Consider the following 22,131-nt stretch of genomic DNA (forward strand, 5'->3'; position numbering starts at 1 on the left):
CGAGGAATACGAACGACTGGTTCAGCACTTCCACGACTGCGTGAGGAATGCCGAGAGTGGGAATGCCACAAACAGACGCCTGTCTTCAGAAACTCTCGAGCTCATTTGCCAACATGGTTTGGCACGAGCCTCAGGCAACCACAAGCTAACATCTGAGCTCTCAAAGCTGTGCAGAGAAGCGATAAAGGAAGACTTCAAAGAGAAGAGCAGCAGTGTTGGCCTATGTGGCAGAAGCCAGGAAATTATTCGCAACACTCGCCTGTCCTTCACCAAATACAAGACCAAGATGACTGCCCTCTGATGTCCTGATGGATCTATCACATCTTCCAGAAGGGCAATGGAGAGGATTATTCACAACTTCTACTAGGATCTCTTCAATAGCCATGTCTACCTGCCCACATATCAGATTCCGCAGGATGGATATGTTGTTCCCAACATCCTCCCTTCCAAAATCTGACATGCCATTTCATCGGTAAAGACACGTACAGCACCTGATCCAGACAAGGTCAGACCGAAGAATCTGCCACCAGTACTCGTCAATACACTGGCTTGGCTCTTCACATGCTACCTGTCCGAATGCAAGGTTCCATCTCAATGGAAAACCAGCAGGACCATTCTGATGTACAAGAAGGGAGAGATCCACGACATTAGCAACTATCACCTAATCTGCCTGTTGTCCGTCATCTACAAGTGTTCACTCGAGTCATCCTGAATAGAATGGGCAGAACACCAGACGAAGGACAACCATGAGAGCAAGCTGGGTTTCAAAAAGGATTCAGCACGATAGACCATATCCACACAGTGACCAAGCTCATTGAACTTTTGCGACAGTTCAAGATGATGCTCTGTCTAACGTTCATAGATTTATACAAGGTCTCTGATTCTGTTGAGACTGAAGCGGTCATCGAAGCCCTAGCCAAACAGGGCATTCAAACTCAGAACATCAGGATCCTTTGCGAGATGTATTATGGATTCACCACCAGGATCTCACGATTCTACAAGGAAGTGATCATTGACATAAAGAGAGGGGTTCAGCAGGGCGATACCATTTCACCAAATTTCTTCAGTGACACCCTCGAGAACATCATGCGATGACTGGAATGGGAAGGAATGGGAGTGAAGATTGACGGTCGGCAACTACAGCACCTCTGCTTCGCTGATGACATTGTCCTAGTAACACCAAATATTAGACAAGCACACAAATGCTGGCCGACTTCGACCACAAGTGTGGAAAGGTCAGACTGCAGCTGAATCTCACCAAGACAATGTTCATTAAAAAAAAGTTCTAGTTTCTTGGGGCTGGAGCGAGAGCACTGCGGGAGGGCGTTTGCCTTGCATGCGGCCGACCCAGGTTGGATCCCCGGCATCCCATATGGGCCCCCAAGCATTGCCAGGAGCAATTCCTGAGTGCAGAGCCAGGAGTAACCCCTGAGCATCACTGGGTGTGACCCAAAAAGCAAAAAAAAAAAAAGTTCTAGTTCCTGACGTTCCATTTGCTCTCAATGGAACGAACATCTCCGAATGCAGCAGCTATGTGTACCTGGTTTGAGAACTCAACATGAGGAACAACTTGGCACCAGAACTGCACAGGAGGAAGAGAGCAGCGTAGAATGTCTTCAAGGGCATCAAAGAAGTGGTTAAGAGGACAAAGAACCTCCGGCCTTGGGCACATCTTTTCGACTCCACCATTCTTCCTGCACTAACATATGCCTCAGAGACCGGGGCCCTGTGAAAACAGGATGAGAACGCTATTCGTGTATCCCAAAGAGGAATCGAAAGAGCTATGCTAGGAATATCATGTCTCACTCAAGTGAGAGAAGCAATCTGGAGTTCCAACCTTCGTCGACGATCAAGAATCAGGGATGCTATCTCGTTTGCCAAGGCATCGAAAATCAGATGGGCCAGAAACGTAATGCGATTTAGAGACAACCGCTGGACTAGAGCTGTTACCAACTGGATTCCAGGGGACATCACAATACCTAGTGGCTGCCCACCTACAAGATGATCAGATTTCCTCGTCAAAACCCTGAATGAAGTTTGAGGCTCTTCGTGTTCCTTGAGTGAGCAGATACCATTGGGCTACACTAGCACGTGACAGGGATGAATGGAGACGTTACTGGTGCCCACTCGAGCAAATCGAAGATCAACTGGATGACAAGTGACAACAAGTGATGTGAAGAAACGTGCATAGGGTGCTTGAATGCATTTGGCTGACCCAAGTTTGATAGTGAGCATCCAATATGATGGTCCATGCCCACCAAAAGTGATTCCTAAGTGTAGAACGAAAGAAAGAAAGAAAGAAAGAAAGAAAGAAAGAAAGAAAGAAAGAAAGAAAGAAAGAAAGAAAGAAAGAAAGAAAGGAAGGAAGGAAGGAAGGAAGGAAGGAAGGAAGGAAGGAAGGAAGGAAGGAAGGAAGGAAGGAAGGAAGGGAGAGGGAGGGAGGGAGAGGGAGGGAAGGAAGGAAGGAAGGAAGGAAGGAAGGAAGGAAGGAAGGAAGGAAGGAAGGAAGGAAGGAAGGAAGGAAGGAAGGAAGGAAGGAAGGAAGGAAGAAAAGAACAGAAGGAAGTAGAGAAAGAGCTATCTGCATGGCTTTAGACCTTCCAGCTAATCAGAATCACAGCCTGGCATGGCTCCTAGAAGCCCCACAGATTTCTCTGGGAACGGGCAGCAGGCCCAGCAGCTCTCACCCATGGCCCGAAGGTGCTGGTAGGTCTCCATCATCACATCCCTGTAGAGCTTCCTTGAGAGACATTCAGGCACGTCCTCCTCCGTAGTGAATCTCATGACCACATCGAAGAATGTCACCATGCCCTAAGCTGGTACACAAAGGGGGTGGAAATGAGGCCATCACACCCATCCTATGGGGGCTGAGGATGAGACACCCTAGTGCCCTAGAGTAACTCAGGGCCTACCTTCTCCCCACTCCCATCTGAACCAGCCTCCACCGACATTTCAGGGTGATGAATCCCAAGTCACTTGAAGGAAGCCAGATTTACTACAATGACACTATACTAGAAAATTCCTACAGGTTATGGACTTGCACACAGCCACCCCAGGGACAGAGCTGGTAGAACACTGCTCTGGTGAGCACTGCAGAAAGTACAGACCCAGCAGGACCTAAAACAGAAGCAACACTGGGTTGGACCAAAACACTTGACACCCCCATGCCACACCCCCACATCCCCTATCCTAGGCATGAGAAGGGGATACTCAATGTTCAGTGAGCAACTCAAAGCTGTTGTGGATGTAGAACTCCTGGGTTAGCCATATGCAAGGCAAACACCCTACTCACTGTACTATGATTCTGGCTATTTCTAAGTAAATTTATTCCCAGCACACTAGGAGTGACCCCTGAACAAAGCTCCCCTTCCCCACATTCAAATATCTCCCTTTCAGAAAAAAAAGGGGGGGAGGAAATGTTTACCAATATAGTCATTCCAAGACACAGTATTCCCCGGTGGCCTGGTAACGGAGTGATGAAGAGAAGGGGATTGTTTGCAATCCCATGAGGGAGTAGAAATTCTTTTTTTAGGGGGAGGGAGGAGGGAGGGGCGTAGAAATTCCTGACATGGTAAAAGAAAAAAAAAAACCAACACTGGTTTCATAATCACCATAAAGCAGGTAAGATGCTTGCCTTGCTGACCCAGGTCAAAGCTCCGCATCTCATATGGCCCCAGCAGCACTGCCAGTATAATTGCTTAGCTGCAGAGGCCAGGATTAAACCTTGCGCATTGAGGAATGTGTTCTCTCCCCTTCCAACACCCCTGAATAAAAAAAGATACTAAAATTATTCCAAAGAGTAGATTTTCAGTAGCAAATACCTCTCACTTGTGCAGACATGCCCTGATGGCCCTGCCTGAGCACGCGAGCCAATGAAAACAACAGAGGGCAACAATGTCCCTTTCCTTTGTGGGGCTTCGGACCTGCTCCTGGACATATCTGGAGTTTCAACAAGTGTTATGTCCAGGCCAAAGGCTCCAAGACAGGGCCGCGTGCAATCCTGAGTAGGGAGATATGAGATGGCCAAGCCCCCCACTCTCTGCAGGTACATCACCCCAAGGCCCAGAAGCCCCGCGCTCGGCCACATGCCCATCCGCCGCTGCCCATTCCATTGGACCTGGAGGTGATCGTGGCCACAGGGGCCCCTCAGGATCACGCACTCACACCTGTGACCCGTATGCCCAGGAACAGCCCCAATGCACCCCTCAAAAGTTTCACATCACCATAGAGCTTCTGTCACATCTCAGGAACCTCATGGATATCCGGAACCAGTAAAAAACAAGCGCAAAAGCACCCTGAAGCTGGCGCAGCCTGCTGCTCACAGTTCCAATATGGGGATGAGCGGGGTGTTCAAGCGTCCCAAAACCTAACACAGGAAGACCTGAAGAATGAAGTTTTGCCTCTTTTTCCACATCTAAATGATTCAGTGCAGCATCATGGTTGATTTCTGCCATAAACCCCGCTAACCGGTGCCTCTGGGCCAAGCCATAGTCAGAGCAAACAATGACACAGTGGTGAGCTGAGAGAACTACAAGCAAGAGGTGTTTTCATACTTGTTTATTTAGTTAACTTCCTCTTATTTCATCACCAAGACCCATTGTTTACAAGTTAACAGACACAAAAGCCCAAGCACCAGGACACTGGCATAGCTGTGGCCTGGGTGAAAATCTGCAGTACCTTTTTCTGACGTGAGAAGGCTGTTCCAAGAAGGCAGGCCTGTTTCCTCTTGGCTGCATATTTGTAGCACCCTGACCCTCTTGTCCAAAGGAGACTTGCTTTACTGAGTGGGCCTGCTCTGACCTTAGAGACTGTTAAGGAATCAAATCATCCAGTATGAATTGTTTACTAAATTTTGAGGGGCTACAAAACTTGATGGGAACATGAAGCCATTCCCACATTCCTGACATATATATGGTTTCTCTTCAGTATTAATTCTCATATGTAGAGTAAGGGAAGAGCACAGAGTGAAGGCCTTCCCACATGCCTGACATTGATGAGTTTTAGCTCCACTATGAATTCTCCTGTGCCTAGCAAGGTACTGAGATTGACAGAAGGCCTTCCCACATTCCTTGCATATATACGGTTTCACTCCAGCATGAATTTTCCTATGTAGACTAAGTTTTGAGGCTCTGGCAAAGGCCTTTCCACATTCCTTACATACATATGGTTTCTCTCCAGTGTGAATTCTCCTATGCACTTTAAGTATTGAAGCCATAGCAAAGGCCTTCCCACACTCCTTACATTTAAACGGTTTCTCTCCAGTGTGAATTCTCCTATGTACACTCAATGGTGAGGATGAAGTAAAGGCCTTCCCACACTCCAGACATACATAAGGCTTCTCTCCAGTATGAATTCTCATATGCAGAGTAAGGTAAGAGCGCAGGGTGAAGGCCTTCCCACATGTCTGACACTGATGAGGTTTCTCTCCACTATGAATTTTCATATGTGCTGTAAGAGCTGAGGGCAGAGCGAAGGCCTTCCCGCATGTATGACAATGATGAGGTTTCTCTCCATAATGAATTTTCATGTGTTCAGTAAGGTGTGAGGGGAAAGTGAAGGCCTGCCCACATTTCTGACATTCATAAGGTTTCTCTTTACTATGAATTTGCCTGTGCTTATTAAGATGCCCAGATTGAGAAAAGGTCTTCCCACATTCTTTACAAACATAAGGTTTCTCTCCAGTATGAATTCTTAGATGACGAGTAAGGCCTGGGGAATTAACAAAGGCCTTCCCACATTCCTTACAAACATAAGGTTTCTCTCCGGTATGAATTCTTAGATGAAGAGTAAGCTCTGAGGAATAATCAAAGGACTTCCCACATTCCTTACATATATATGGTTTTTCTCCAGTGTGAATTCTCCTATGTAGAGAAAGTTCTGAAGATTTAGAAAAGGCCTTCCCACACTCCTGACATATATATGGTTTCTCTCCAGTATGACTTCTCATATGCACAGTAAGGGAAGAGTGCACAGTAAAGGCTTTCCCACATGTCTGACACTGGTGAGGTTTCTCTCCACTATGAATTTTCATATGTGTTGTAAGACCTGAGAACAGAGTGAAGGCTCTCCCACACGTATGACACTGATAAGGTTTCTCTCCACTATGAATTTTCATATGTTTAGTAAGGTGTGAGGGAAAAGTGAAGGCCTTCCCACATTTCTGACATATATGAGGTTTCTCTTTACTATGAATTTTCCTATGCTTATTAAGATGCCCAGATTGAGAAAAGGCCTTCCCGCATTCCTTACAAACATAAGGTCTCTCTCCAGTATGAATTCTTAGATGACTAGTAAGGCCTGAGGAATTAATAAAGGCCTTCCCACATTCTTTACATAGATAAGGCTTTTCTCCACTATGAATTTTCATATGATTAGTAAGGCATGAGGGGAAACTGAAGGCCTTCCCACATATCTGACATTGATGAGGTTTCTCTCTACTATGACGTTTCCTGTGCATAGTGAGGTACCTTGATTGAAAGAAGGCCTTCCCACATTCATTACAAACGTAGGATTTCTCTCCAGTGTGAATTCTCCTATGTATAATAAGGTCTGAGGATCGATCGAAGGCCTTCCCACATTCTTCACATATATGTGGTTTCTCTCCTACATTTACGTGAATATCATCACAAGAGGGTAACCCTTGACTCAAGTTTTGTCCTCGCTGCTGACACTGCTGAAATTTCTGTTCACTGTAGGTTTCTAAAGGAACATCAGGGTGCTGAGAACATGGGAAGGTTCCCCCACAATTTTTACACTTGGATGGGGTCAGTACATAGTGAATTTGCTTGTGGGCCTGTTGGTGTGAAGGACCAACTATAAACAGTGCTCCTCTCCCACAGTCCATGGGTTGCACTACTTGGGGGGACTGGGCTTGAGGTCTGAGCAGAACAGACTGCGTGGAACTTCTTCCAGGGGAGAAATTTTTCGGAGCAAGGTCACTCTCTTCCTTCCAATCATGTGAGAATGTCACGGCTGTCTCTGCATCCCCACAGGGATGAAGGCAGGATTGCTCACTCAAGAATTGGTCACAGTGAGCAGGATCAGAGACGTTCCACTGGAGCTGGCTGTTTCCCTGTAAAACAGAGGAGAAGAATTCCAATTACTGCTCTATTTCATTGAGTCACCGTGTCTAATATAACTGAGCTGGGCTGTCTCATGTTCTGATTCATCATCCTGTGGTGTCCTGTGTCCCTCTCGGTACTTTCTGGGCTGATGAGTGCCCATCCCGCCCATTAGACGAATAAATGGGGCCATGATTGGTTGGGAATCAAGGGCCATTCATTCCTATCACAGTATTAATTATAGAAAAATCATGAAGGCTTAGGGGGCAGCAATTACACATAGGTGTGGTGGAACATTAACATAAGCCATGGACAAACGTAAAGAAACTTCAGGGGAATTTCCTCTAGGACATGCACCCAAGGACAGAATATCATCTGAGGGCTCCAGCACTCTAGAATCCACTCTAGATTCCTCTTAGGAGATCTGACAAGGGCAGGATTCTATCTAAGGGTGTATTGCTTTATCCTTTCCTTTACTGGCAATCCATTTAAACAATTATTTGAAATCTACTTCTTTATAATATTTCTAGTCATATTGTATGAGCAAAGTAAGAGATACAGGCTTGTATCCATACCCTAGATCAAGCTGAAAGGGTGACTTTTCCTGGCAATATCTCACTATATTTTGCAGGCTACACTTTTAAAGCTAGGTAATTTTTTCCTCAGTCCAACTGGGTCCTTATTCACTCTTTTTTTTTTTTTTTTTGCTTTTTGGGTCACACCCAGCGATGCTCAGGGGTTACTCCTGGCTTTGCACTCAGGAATTACTCTTGGCAGTGCTTGGGGGACCATATGGGATGCCGGGGATTGAACCCAGGTCGGCCGCGTGCAAGGCAAACACCCTACCCGCTGTGCTATCGCTCCGGCCCCATAACTTTTTTTGTTGTTGTTGTCAGAATCTGTTACATTACTGTGCTCTTAATTTAGCATACTTTATGATACTTAGGCTGTTCCTTTCTCAAAACCAGGGTCGCTTTTGGCTTGTCGGGGTCTGTCCAAGTCCCTTGCTGCAACCCGCCTTTTGGGGTATTAGGAACTAAGAGCAATTGAGCCTTAAGCCAAGAGCGTATGATGAATGTCCAAACATATTAAGCGAAAGTAATTACCTCGGCAGAAAACTGAAATAACTATTTGCAGAAAAAAAAAGAGATGGAAGTCTGGGTTCGGTTCTAGATCAGTATAGAGACCCAGATGCATGTGTGAAGGCAACACTGCATCCCACACAACCGGACGCCCTATAGGGGCCACAAGAGGATTCCTCTTTTGCATCAATGACATTTCTGTTCTTTTTGTTTTCTTGTTTGTATTTATTCGGAGGTGGGTTACACCAAGGAGATCTCAGGGGCCAATGCTGCTGGGGCTCTGGGGACCCTCTGTACTGGAAACCCAGGATTCCTATGCTCGGGCAAAGCAAGCGTCCTTTCCACTGCATGATCAGGAGGGTCTACAAACCAGTTCCTTGAAACAATCTAACGCTTGTGCTTACTTTCTATCAAGTAACAAGCCACAATATTTCACCAGTGTGAAAAAGAGTAGGAATTTCTTTAGTTTTTGAACTTACTGAATTTACCCCCACTGAGGTTACGGGCCATTTACTACCAGAATTAGGCTCCGAATTGCTGTCTGTCATATCCAGAGACTGGAAACATGGTGGCAGGATGGAGCCTGAACCCTCACTTTTCTAATCTTATTCTTGGTCCACTGAGCTCTCCAGCCAGCATAAAAACACTTATTTTGCATATGCGAATCTTACCAGCTCACGCTTATTCAATGAGATCGTTCCCAAATCAAACTGTGGCGGTGCCACATCCTGAAGCTGCGGTTGGAGTTCTGAAATCAAACACATCCAAAAGCTAAGAATTAGTCGAATGCAACATACTTGAATAGGCAGAGCAGGTGGAAGACATCGCAATGATTTTCACATTACAAACAGGTTCAGAGAAAAAGGATTCATTTAGAGGATCACCATGAGGAGCTTGGCAATCACACACTTTGGGGCTTTGTTTTTAGACCGGACCCAGGAACACTAGAGGAATCATATGAAATTCTCTTTATTGAAACCAGGTCACCTGGGCACAAGACAAGTTCCCTCCCCAATATCCTACAGTGCCAGTCCAATCTAGCGTTGTTATGGGCTCAACTATTCACAACTTTTTTTCTTTTTGGGTCACACCCAGTGATGCTCAGGGGTTACTCCTGGCTCTGCACCCAAGAATTACTCCTGGTGGTGAGTGGGGAACAGATGGGATGCTGGGGAATTGAACCCAGGTGGCTGCACGCAAGGCAAATGCCCTACCCACTGTACTATTTCTCCGGCCCCACAATTTGAACATAAAAGATTATTAATGGGCTGCAGCGATAGAACAGCAGGTAGGGAATTTGCCTTGCATGAGGCCGACCCAGGTTCGATTCCTCTGTGCCTCTTGGAGAGGCCGGCAAGCTACCTAGAGTATCCCACCTGCACGGCAGAGTCTGGCAAGACACCAGTGGCATATTCGATATGCCAAAAACAGAAACAAGTCTCACAATGGAGACATTACTGGTGCCCACTTGAGCAAATCGATGAACAACGGAATAACAGTGCTACTGTGCTACAGTGCTTAGTGGGTTGGAGAAAGAACAGTGGGTTGGAGAAAGAACATTTGCCTTCTATGAGGCTGATCCCTGAGCACTGCCACAAGTAATGAGAGAACAGCCAAGAAAAGCCCTGACTATTGCTGAGTCCAAAACACAAAAGAATTTCTCGCCATATCTAACAACCACTGGTGATCAGAGGGCAAATTTAGCTGGACAGAGAGGGCAGAGGGTCACAGATGGGAATCGAAAGGGTCATGAATCCCATGGGTTGGTCTCCATGCTTAACAGATGAAGAACAACAAAGCCAGAAAGCAAAGCACATGATCATTCTGTTATTAAAAGTCCAAGGGAGTGAATGGCAGAGTGATCACGGCACAGATACCTGGAACCAGGAGCCCGAATTCCCGAAAACAACCTCATGTTTTACACCTGCTCAAGGCACCCACACACTGGCCAACCCCTGAGCCATGGTGGGTCCTCAGATACTCACCTGCACATACACTCCCCGGGCTCAGGGTTCCTACTTCCAGCCAGGAGATCATCACAGGCTTCACGGGGGAATGTCCTGCCCCCACAGAGACAGAGGCATGGATTAGACAAGGAAAAAGCAACAGGTTAATAGCATATTTCCCTATGAAATCTGGCAAATTCCTCAAAAGCCATGAAACGGAATATCCACTTTTGTTATGCTCCAGATTGCTGGTATCAGAGATATACGACCCAGGTTTCCATTTAAGACTGAAATAGGAGGATCTGGAAAATATAGGTGACATGCGATTGGTCCCAGTGCTGTATGTAACTTTATCTGTACTCAGGAATCACCCGGGTGGAATTCAGTGACCACATGGGAAGCTGAGGATTGAACCTGCTTCAACTTCCTGCAAGACAAATGCCCTCCCCTCTGTAGTTATTTCTCTGTCCTGGCACCATATGGAGTTTCCTGAGTCCCTCTACACAGTGAGTGCAGTAAACCTATGAACAGAATAAAGCCCAAAATGGACAGAGCTGGTAAGACCATATGGGGTTTCCTGAGCCCCTCTAAAACTGAGTGCAGTAAGCCAATGAGCAAAATGAAACCCAAAATGGACAGAGATGGCAAGACCCCCAATTATTTTTATTATTTTTTTATTTATTTTTTGCTTTTTGGGTCACACCTGGGGTTACTCCTGACTCTGCAACTCAGGAACCACTCCTGGCGGTGCTCAGGGGACCATATGGGATGCTGAGAATCAAACCCAGGTCAGCTGCATGCAAGGCAAACACCCTACCTGCTGTACTATCACTGCAGCCCCAAGACCTCCATTTTTTAAAAACGCTAAGAAATCAACATATCTGGACAAAGGGCACAGCAGATAGACCTTTGCCTTGGTCATGGTCAATCCAACTTTGATCCCCAACATCACATAAAGTCCCCGTATCCAGCCAGGAGTGATCCCTGAGTGCAGAGCCAGGAGCAAACCATGAGTTGTGCAAAAGGCTCCCAAGAAATATTGGAAGTGACCCCAAATACTAAAATCAAACACAAGTTTGTTTATTTCTTAGCATTCATTTCTTTCTTTCTTTCCTTCCTTCCTTCCTTCCTTCCTTCCTTCCTTCCTTCCTTCCTTCCTTCCTTCCTTCCTTCCTTCCTTTCTTTCTTTTTGGGTCACACCCAGCGATGCACAGGGGTCACTCCTGGCTCATGCACTCAGGAATTACTCCTGGAGGTGCTCGGGGGACCATATGGGATGCTGGGATTCGAACCCGGGTTGGCCGCGTGCAAGGCAAACGCCCTACCCACTGTGCTATCACTCCAGCCCTTTCTTAGCATTTCTAAGAAATAAACAAACTTGTGTTGAGGCAGATATTACAACAGGTAGGACACTTGTGCTATGCACAAATAAAGGTTTGATCCCCCACAGCCCATATGGTCCAAGAGCACAGCCAAGAGTAATCCCTGAGCATTCCCAGATGAAACCCCAAAACCAAATAAAAACGAACCAAAATTCTTGAATTTGATGGCATGGTACAATTATACTGGTGGGTAATTCTCCGAACATCAAAGCTGGCAACTGGGTGCAATTGTCAGTAGCCCCAAGGGCCCTGAGCATCCGAGAAACTATCATTTAATACAGTCAGGTGGAATGTGTTCTTGGCCCCAAAGTCAAACCTAAACAAACACAGTGAAGCTGTGTGTAATACAAATTGATTTAGCACTGGAAGGAACTATTCAATCATGGCCCCTGTTGAACACACAGACCAGGCCACACCCCAAGAGTCCAAGAAGGTCTGTGCCGGCAGGGTGCACCACACGCAGCTCTCACCGATGGCCTGCAGGTGCTGGTAGGTCTCCAGCATCACGTCCCTGTAGAGCTTTCGCTGAGAGGCATCCAGGCATGTCCACTCTTCTGGGCTGAAGCTCACAGCCACATCGGAGAAGGTTACTATGTCCTGATCAGACAGACACAGGGGACGGGAGACAGTGCCAGTTACCACTCTGTTTTCTCAGCCATGAGGAGGGCACTAGAGGGACTCAAGACATCTCCCCTCCCCCCTCAGGAGGAACCAGCCTCCACGCACATTCCTGGCTGACGGGCCCAAGAAATCAGCCTAAGGCAGCCAGGTCTGCAGCAATGTGAGGAGGCTACACTAGAAGGTTCCTGGAGGCACCGGCCTTACACAGACACCTCATAGCCAAGGCCAGCACCAGTGGTCCTGTGAGCGCTGCAGAGAGTAAGACCTGAGCACAGCAGGACGGAAAAGAAGCAACGCTAGGTTGGACCAAAACACTAGATACACCCACCCTCGTGATTCATCTCACATTCCTGTTGTAGGGATGAGAGGGGGACACTCAGTGTCCAGTCAGAAAGCCAAAGCTGTGGGTGGACATATGTGCCGGTAGGACTCTGAAATCACGGTTCAGGGCTGGGCCAAATCCCTCTAGAAGGAGGCAAAAGTTACTTGATGCCCAATAACTCTGTCGGCCCCAGAGATCTTCTGATCGGTCTCCCTGGGAATGGTGCATGCCCGGAAGGACACACACAGCAGCATTTGAACCTGAGACTGTGGTGGAATAGGCAAGGCTCTCCAGAATGGGAAGGATAAAACAGAAATAGCAAGTAATGGGGTCTGCAGTCATTACAGGGACCAGCACACCCTGAGGCCCATGATGCCGCCCAGGTGTGAATCCCAAAGCCAAACACTTTCCAAATGAACATGGACAAAAGTGGCCTCAGACAGCAAAATCAGGCACATCCCACATCTCCTTCCTGAAACGACTTTCAGACAGTCCAGCTGGAGGCCTGTACACTGCTGTCACTGTAGCGCCTCATGGCGTCACTCTCCTCTTACCTGGGGACAGTGTGTCAGACGGTGCAACAACATCTTTTCAGGGCTGTGATTCTTGAGGATCCCCACCGAGGCTTTGACAAAGACCTGGAGAAGTCAGAGTCGTGAGCACCAGAGAGGAGCAAAACCCGTATGACCCTAACTGGAAGTCCCTGCATTGGACCTGACGATCTGAGTGGCTGCACCCTTGGGCACCAGCTCTCAGAAACACCCAAGGGAGACACTGCCAGATGCTCCTTCCTCTTTAGGGGATGCAGAAGTGGATTCAAATCTGAACTACACATTGCTCTCAGGGAAGGCAAGGCAAACATTGACCTGCTGTGCTGTCTCTCAGGCCCCTTGGGTCTACTCTAACAGGAAATTTTATAACATCTAAACAGAAATCTAGCGGAACAGATAAAAATTAGTTTCTGGGGCCTGAGTGAAAGGACATCAGATGTGACACTTGCTTTGCACACAACTGACTCTGGTTTGATCCTGCATCCCACAGGGTCCCCCAAGTCCACCAAGAGTGATTCCTGAGCGCACAGTCAGGAGTAAGCTAGGAGCACTGCTGGCTGAGACTCATAAACAAAAAAAAAAATTTTAAAGTTCTATTACTGTGTACTAATGAGGTAAAATAAATTGAAAAAAATTGTGCTTAGGAGAACCAAGAAAATCTAATTTCATAACTTTCTGAACATTAATGAGTATAAGTTTTTAATGATACCCACAGACACAGCACAGAGAAGGTGGTGCTTGTTTGGCACATGCCCGACCCAGTTTCAATCTCCATCACCCCACAGGGTCCTCAAGCAGTACATACAGGGATCAATGAGCACAGAGCTTGGAGTAACCACCAAGCATCGCCAGGCATGGCCTCCAGTGGAAAGTAAGTCAGTAAATTTAAAGACTGGGCCTATAGTCTGTTAGGGAATTTGGCTTGCAACAGGTGACCTAGGTTCTGTCCCTGAACCCCACTAGGTACCAGAAGTAGCAACTACAAGGTATGAACCAAAATCCAACAGGAAAAAAAAAAAGGATAATTTATGTGTCAACTCCTCCCAGTCAATTTTAGAGAACACAGGTTTGGGTTCTGGAGCCACAAGTGGCAGAACTTTGGGCCTATTACTGACAGTACTTGAGGACACTGTGTTATGCCGGAGATTGTACCAGGGCAGGCTGCTTGAAAGGCTAGGGCCTGCACTCCTGCACTATCTCTGACCCCAGGAATTAAAATTCCATATAAATCCTATGAACCTTGTGAGAAGGACACAGATGAGCATGAAGGGGGACAGGGATGAGGCTCAGTTACTAAAGGCCATTGCAAGGCTGCAAATTCAAAGGTCTGGATTTCCGGCAGAGGCCTGAAAGAGACCAGTGGGCAGGGCACTTCCCATGCATACGACAGACTCAACTACACACCCTGAATCCCCAAGGAGTGATCCCTGAGCACTGCTGGTTTGGCAGACCCCTATCTCCACTGCCAACTAACCCCAGTTAGAGCAGAGAGGATGTTATGTGACAACAATAGAGGTATGAAATCCAGTGATATATTCTCAAGATTCAGTTTAGAGTTTTGTTTTTTTTAATAATGTAGGAGTACTGCTAGTTTTTCCAGTTCAGAGGCTTTGTTTTGCAGCCACACCCAGCAGAGCTCTCAGCTTACAGACCAAGTTTTCACAAACTATAAGATTTTATTCAGTTTTTAGTATGTAACTTTGCATAAGAAAAAGGAGAGGAAAATTACACTTGGTCTAAAAGCTTCATGGTGATTGCACAGAATTTTGTTCAGAGCCTCCAACTCCTTCTTTTCCTCCTGACAGACTCTTGTTGAGTAGATTCCAGAATGTTTACATCTACAAACTTCCAAGGAAGGTAGGAATGAAAGAGTACACCTGGCTGGACTGGATGCACCAGCTGGAAGCCCCGGGGCCTTCCCTGGTATCTGTAGCCTGAGCACAGAGTAGCAAGTGGCCCTCAAGCATTGTCAGGTGTGGCCCCTAATCCCACCCCATCTGCTCCCTGAGTAGTGAGATAGACCCAGGGAGAGGAGCTCAGAGGGCTGAGCAACTGCTTTACAGTTGGGGATACGACATGGCTGCCCTGCATCCAGAGACACATGGACAGAGGGGCAGTCCCTGACCATCTCAAGTTTGTAGCGAAAAACAACAGCACATAACAACAAAAATAGTCATGATAACTCCAATCCCCCCAAAAAGAAGTTCAAAGAATGCTCAGGTGTCGACAAATTCTGTGATCCTGGGGTGAGACTTCTTCATTGGGTGGGCAGGAGCTGTGTGGTTTGGGCCACACGTGCTCAGAGCAACCTATAAAATGCAAGGCAACAAAATCCAAGACAAGTGCCCGACCTGCACTCCTAACATTCTAGCTCTTTATTAACTTTTGATAGTTTTTTGGTTTTTTTTTTTGCTTTTTGGGTCACACCCAGCAATGCGCAGGGGTTACTCCTGGCTCATGCACTCAGGAATTACTCCTGGAAGTGCACGGGGGACCATATGAAATGCTGGGAATCGAACCCGGGTCGGCCGCGTGCAAGGCAAACACCCTACCCGCTGTGCTATTGTTCCAGCCCCTTGATAAAGTTTTTTAATTTCTGTGCCACTTCTGTCAATGTTCAGAGGACCCTATGGGGTGCAGTGATCGAACCTAGCTCTGCCAAATGGAAAGCAAATGATAGTATTTATTTATGTTCTATTTTTTTAATTTGAGGGATACAGATGGAGATGATGGCTCAGGGACCCTATGGGCTGGTGGGGATCGAACACAGGTCAGCCAAGAGCAAGATAAACACCCTCCTGGCTGTACCACTGCACAGACCCCTAGAGTGAGACATTTAAAACCTGTGCAGCTGGTGTCTGGAAACCCCCTTTCTGCAAGTACTGACCCGAACAGCAGGGGGCGCCCCTGGCATGGGAGAGATGGACAGTGGGGATGGGTTGGTGCTCAAAAACTTGCCAGGTGGAACAGAATTTTTTTTTTTTTCTGGGGCAAAATAAAATCATAGAGGGTTAGCAGAGATAGTACAATTGATAGGGTGCTTTTCATCAGGCAGCTAAGTCGGGTTCAATTTTCGAAAGTGCATAGGTTCCTCCCAGCACTTCCAGGAACGATGCCTGACTCAGATCCAAGAGTAAGCTCTCAGCACTGTGTGCTGTGGTCCAAAAATTACAATTAAAAAATAATAAATTCAAATTTTCCTGTACAAAGACACTGGAGATGTAAAGTGAATGAGGGGCTTGTCTTGCAAGCGTTTGACTCAGGTTTCATTACCAGCATCTTAAAAGGTTCCTTAGCACTGCAAGGAGTGATGCCTGAGTGCAGAGTCAGGAGTAAATCCACCCTGATGCACCCCCCCCACCACCACCTCCATTGTGTTCTCTAAAAGCTCTGCCTCTTCCTGGACCCCCCAAATCCAGTGAATGTGTTAAAACATGTAAAAATAAAAATGCTCCTCCAAACGCTTCTGAGCTCCAACCATGTTAAAAATGGGCCTCAGTCCCCCACCATCCGAGGACAGGAGGCTCGTACACGGGATGGTGTTTGCCTTGCATGCACCTGACCCAGACTGCGCCCCAGTATCCCATAGGATGCCCTGACTACCAACAGGAGAGATTCCTGTCAGTCAGGAGTGACCCCAGAAGAGTACTAGCCCTGGCTCAAAAGAAAGAGTTCTTTTTAAGAAAAGAAAGTGCCCCCAGGTCCCTCTTATGAGAAAAATTGAAACTTTAGCCCTGAATCTAATCAGACTAAGAAATGAAAAGCGTCCAGCAAAGGGCCAGCCTGCTAGACTAGCGTCCCCCGCTTACACATCTTTCTAAATAAGTTCTCTTCGGCAAAAACTACGTTTCCCCAGAAACCAATTAATAAAACAGAAGCACTCAGTGCGTCCCTGGGTGAGGGACCTCCACCCCTGGCACTTTCACAGAGCGACCCCGCCACACATACTGCTGAGACCAAGGAGGGTGGGGGCATTCGGAGCGACCACTCGGCAACCGGCATGGAAAACACCCGTTACTCCCTGGTACCCCTTTCCCTGCTGCTCTCCCGCTCCTCACCCTCTGTAGCAATGGAGGCGGAAATGCATTTCAGGCCCGAAAGAGGAAGATGCCTCGGAAAAAGGGCCTGGATTCCGTGAACTAATTGCACTTCCAGTCAGAGCCTTAAAGGGCCAGGTTCCCAGTATTCCAGGTCAGGAATGTTAATGTTTTTCCCCTTGCTGGGGTTGGATCAGGTGACTCGGACATGTGGGGGTCGCCAGGTCCGGGACAGATGGAAGCGAGGGGCTGAAGAAATGGCATATAGAGGGAAAGTTTTGATTTTTTTACTGAGGGAATAAAATTCACAAAGATTCCTTTGTAAACAACTGCCAGGACCACGCCTCAGCCCTGCCCCACCAACCTCCCATCCCCCAAAAAATTGCAAAGAAGGGGCCGGAGCAATAGCACAGCGGGTAGGGCATTTGCCTTGCACGCGGTCGACCCGGGTTCATTCCCCGGCATCCCATATGGTCCCCCAAGCACCGCCAGGAGTAATTCCTGAGTGCAAAGCCAGGAGTAACCCCTGAGCATCGCTGGGTGTGACCCAAAAAGCAAAAAAAAAAAAAAAAAAAAATTGCAAAGAAGTCACAGGGCAATAATATTCAGATATTCATAATGGTTTATGTTTATTGATTCATTTTTTCGGGCCATGTCCAGTAATGCTGAAGACTTATTCTTTTTTTTTTTTTTTTGGCTTTTTGGGTCACACCTGGCGATGCACAGGGGTTACTCCTGGCTCTGCACTCAGGAATTACCCCTGGCAGTGCTCAGGGGACCATATGGGATGCTGGGATTTGAACCCGGGTTGGCCGCGTGCAAGGCAAACGCCCTACCCCCTGTGCTATCACTCCAGCCCCCTGAAGACTTATTCTTGACTCTGTGCTCAAGGATCACTCAGGACTGGGCTGAGAGAACTTTCTGGGGTGCTAAGGATGGAGTCTGGGTCAGCTACTTTCCTGCTGGACCATCTCTCTGACACCCATGATTGTTTACATCACACCGAACTTTCAGTTCCTGGTGTAGCTTCAAATATTCATGTTATCACAGTTACAGCAGTGGACTAGAAACCAGTGAATCACGTAGCCCACAAAGGGGCCCAGGGATTGATGATGAGTGGGAAAGTATGATAGGTGTAAGCAATATTCCTCTGTGTGTGTTCATAGCCGTTGGTGTTCTCAACCTATTCCTATCTCTGTGTTCAACAACTCTTCATTGATTGAGTCCACAGTGCAGTGAATTTGACTAGGATCTAACACGGATCAGATACATGAACAAAAGTCTCTTCACCGCTGTACAGTTGAGTAGACTCATAGTAGTTTGGTAGTAGACAAAATATCCAGTGAAAATTAAATTATTCAATATTTGAACCAGTGGGTAACAACAATTGTACAGCAAGTGTACAAGAGAAAGTCTTTTTTTTCAGAAATGTTGATTATTATTTGGCTATGATGATTTGATGTTTGTTATAGTAAGAACATAATGGTAGGTCAGTTTAGAGTTTACTTTTCAGTTCCCTGAGTTCTTCCATGAATATACTAAATTTATTGCAACTGCTCGACTAGGGCTCTAGCTCGTCACAGAGTGCAAATAGGAACAACAGGTTGGGGTCCCCCAAAGTGAGGTGGTTAGAGATCAATAGTAGATTGCTTTGTGTAATCGCTTTTTCTCACTTCTAAAACAATGCTTCTTCCCTATGCTTACATAAATATCCTGGGTGCCAGGATAAGGGCCTGCTGAGTTAAAACTAATTTTGTGGGTGCTCATAAAAACGACAAGTATGCCAGGACATGGTTTTTCCTAATCAAAAGCCTGTGCTAGTGCTGTGAGGCTGCTGCTCTTGCCTGACAGGAGTGTCTGCCAGCTGGTGTGAATACACTCCTCTAAATTTTATTTTCATGATGGTTCTGGGGTCCTTTGATTTTGACCCCACAAATTCAAAAGATTCCCTTGCAAACACCCATCAGTATGCCTGAAAAATGGAAGATTGCCTGTTTTTCGAGTTTCAAAGGATTTGTTGCAGCATCATGGTTAATCTCTGAAACAAACTCCTGCAAACCAAACCAGGGTCTGTGAACCAAGCCAGAGCCAGAGCAAAGAATGAGATAGTGGTGAGACTTGACAGCCTGAAGTGAGGGGAGGATTTAGTACCTGTTTATTCAGTTCTCATTTAATCACCTTCTTCTGGCTTCTATCACCAAGACCCATTATTTACAAGTTAACAGACACATCAAGTCCAAATGCTGGGACAGTGACATGGCTGCACCCGGGTGATAACAAGCAAGCACCTTTCCCTTATGTGCTGACATCATGGGAAGATTGTTCCACACTACTAGGATTATTTCCTTCTTACCTCCACATTCGGGCACCCCACCTCCTTATACAAACAAACCATGTATTACTGAAGGGGCTTATTCTTACTTGGGGTTTGGTATTAGGACATCGGTCATCCAGTATGAATTAAATATTGTCTCCTAAGGCCTGAGTGGAACACAAAGGCCTTCCCAAGTTCTTGATATTCACAAGATTTCACACTGGTATGCATTTTCATGACTAGTAAGGCATGAGGAGTTAATAAGGGCCTTTCCACAGTCCTTACGTATATAAGGCTCCCCTCCAGTGTAAGTTCTCAGATGCACAGTAAAGCCTGAGTATAGATGTCTGACATTGATAACGTTTATCTCCACTATGAATTTTCATATGCTGAATAAGTTATGAGGACAGACTGAAGGTCTTCTCACATGTCTGACATGAGGATTCTCTCCAGTATAAATTTTCCTGTGCTTAGGAACCTATGGAGACTGAGAAAAGGCCTTCCCACATTCCTTATAAACAAAAGGTTTCTCTCCAGTGTGCATTTTCATATACCTAATGAAGCCTGAGGAATGAATGAAGGCCTTCCCACAGTCCTCACATATGTAAGGCTTCTCTCCAGTATGAGTTCTGACATGCACAGTCAAGAATGAGGATTGACTGGCCACCTTTCCACATACCTTACACTGATGAGGTTTCTCTCCAGTATGAATTTTCCAGTGTCTAAAAAGGTTTGAGGAGAAAGCAAAGGCATTCCCACATTCCTCAAGCATATACTTTTTTTCCAGTATGAATACCTTTATATTTACAAAGATCTGAGGGCTGAATGAAAGTCTTTCCACAGTCCTTACATGTATCTGGTTTCTATCCTGTGTGGATATTCTCTTGGTCATATTGGGGTGGCACTAGACTCAAACTCTGTCGTAGGAGCTGATAAACCTGGAGATTCTGTCCACCGTGGGTTGCTAAGGGAACATCATGGTGAGGAGAACACGGGGAGGCTCCCCCACATTCCTTACACTTAGGTGGGTTCTGCTCATGGTGACTTTGCTTGTAGGCCTCTCAGTGTGAAGGACTTGGTATAATCAGTGCTCCTCTCCCACAGTCTAGGGGCTGCCCCACTGAGGGGGTTCATGTCCGTGGACTGGGAACAGACTGTGAGGAGCTTTTATCAGGGGAGGGCTTCTTCACGGTGACATAGCTCTCTCCATTCTGATCACCCTCAGAAGACATCCGGCCTGTCTCAGCATCCCCTGGGGCTGAGGTCCCCTGTGCTGACTCAAGACTTTGTTACAGTGCTTCACCTAAAATATCCAATGCCTGGTCCACTGAGCTATCCCGCCTGCATAATAATATTGATTACAAATTTGCGAATCTTACCAGCTCACTTGGACTTGGTGACGGAGTTTCTAAATCAAACTGCTGCAACGTCAAATCCTGAAGACATGACTTGAGTTCTGAAACCAAAAACAATATGAAATTTAAGAATTTGTCGAATGAAGGGCTGGAGCGATAGCACAGTGGTAGGGCATCCGCCTTTCATGCGGCCGACCCGTGTTCGATTCCTCCGCTCCTCTAAGAGAGCCCGGCAAGCTACCAAGAGTATCTCGCCCGCACGGCAGAGCCTGGCAAGCTAAATGTGGTGTATTGGATATGCCAAAAACAGTAACAGTAAGTCTCACACTGAGAGATGTTACTGATGCCCACTCGGATAAATCAATGAGCAACAGGATGATAGTGACAGTGATAGTGACAGTCGAATGAAGCAGTGCAGACTGAGGACATCTCCATAGTTCTTACTCCAGACAGTTCCACAGCAAAGGGAAGATCTGATTAGGGGGTCGCTGTGAGGAGCTTGGCAATCCCACACTAACTTAAGGGTTTTGTTCTTTTATGAGGCCAGTGATGTTCTGGGGACAATTTAGGATGTTGTTTATTGAATCGGGTCTACCGCATGCATGGAGAGCATACAGGCCTCAGGCCTCTGAACTATTGCTCAGGCCCTAACTAAATATGTATGGGATCACTTATTCACTATTTTTTTTAAAAAAAGGCAAAAAATATTTTGCAGGCACATCAACATTGCAGGCTGTGCAGCCAAGCTGGTAAGACACAGATGTGGGGACCAAGGATTGTGAATCTTCTGAATTGACAGATGAGAAAAAAAAAAAAGATAAAGTCAAGAAAGCAAAGAGCAGGGTCAGTTTGTGACACAATCCAGGGGAGTAAAGTGCAGCATGAGTGTAGCACAGACTGGAGCACAAGGCCCTGGGTGTCAGCAGCACATTTCACCTGTGCTCAGGGCATCCCCACACTGCCCAGGGCCCGAGCCAGACACTCACCTACACACTCCCTCTCCTCCCTGGCTTCAGGGCTCCTCCTTCTAGCCAGGAGGTCACCGAAGGCTTCACCCCAGAATGCCCTGCCCCCATAGAAAATAATGCCCATGTTAGTGACAAGGAAAAGATGACATGTCAACTTCCATGTGTCCCTAATTAAACCCTGGAAAATACAGAAAAGGAATGAACAAAATCTCCATTTTCCATATGCCCAGACTGGTGCTTATCAGAGATACAAGTTCCAGGTTAAAGAGATCTACTGAGTCATGCTGAAAGACCCCCAAGAATCATTAGAAGTGAACCCATGCAGTGACATAGAGCAGCGGCTGATGGGGTGAGGCCAAAGTAATGAACTTCTTCGGCCCAAGTCAATAGTACAGCAGAAAGGTGTTTTACTTTGCATGTGGCTGAGCTGGATTCAATCCCAGGTATTCCATATGGTCCCCTGAGCACCGCCACAGGCAATTTCTAAGTACA

At 46.6% G+C, this 22,131-nt stretch overlaps 1 protein-coding gene across 1 annotated transcript in view; it reads right to left on the reverse strand.

Annotated features, from left to right (window-relative positions):
* Positions 1-4,542: 4,542 nt before the first annotated feature.
* LOC129402135 (zinc finger protein 420-like) overlaps positions 4,543-22,131 on the reverse strand; it is a 45,648-nt gene continuing 28,059 nt past the window's right edge. Inside the window, exons 5-10 of the mRNA XM_055127305.1 lie at positions 20,696-20,772; positions 12,969-13,052; positions 11,942-12,068; positions 10,129-10,203; positions 8,815-8,891; positions 4,543-7,072 (exon numbers count right to left, since the gene is read on the reverse strand). Coding sequence (XP_054983280.1) covers positions 4,820-7,072; positions 8,815-8,891; positions 10,129-10,203; positions 11,942-12,068; positions 12,969-13,001 — 2,565 coding nt within the window. The 5' untranslated portion in view covers positions 13,002-13,052; positions 20,696-20,772 and the 3' untranslated portion in view covers positions 4,543-4,819. The remainder of the gene's footprint in view (positions 7,073-8,814; positions 8,892-10,128; positions 10,204-11,941; positions 12,069-12,968; positions 13,053-20,695; positions 20,773-22,131) is intronic.

The sequence above is a fragment of the Sorex araneus genome, chromosome 2, assembly GCF_027595985.1.
Source record: "Sorex araneus isolate mSorAra2 chromosome 2, mSorAra2.pri, whole genome shotgun sequence".
NCBI lineage: Eukaryota > Metazoa > Chordata > Mammalia > Eulipotyphla > Soricidae > Sorex > Sorex araneus.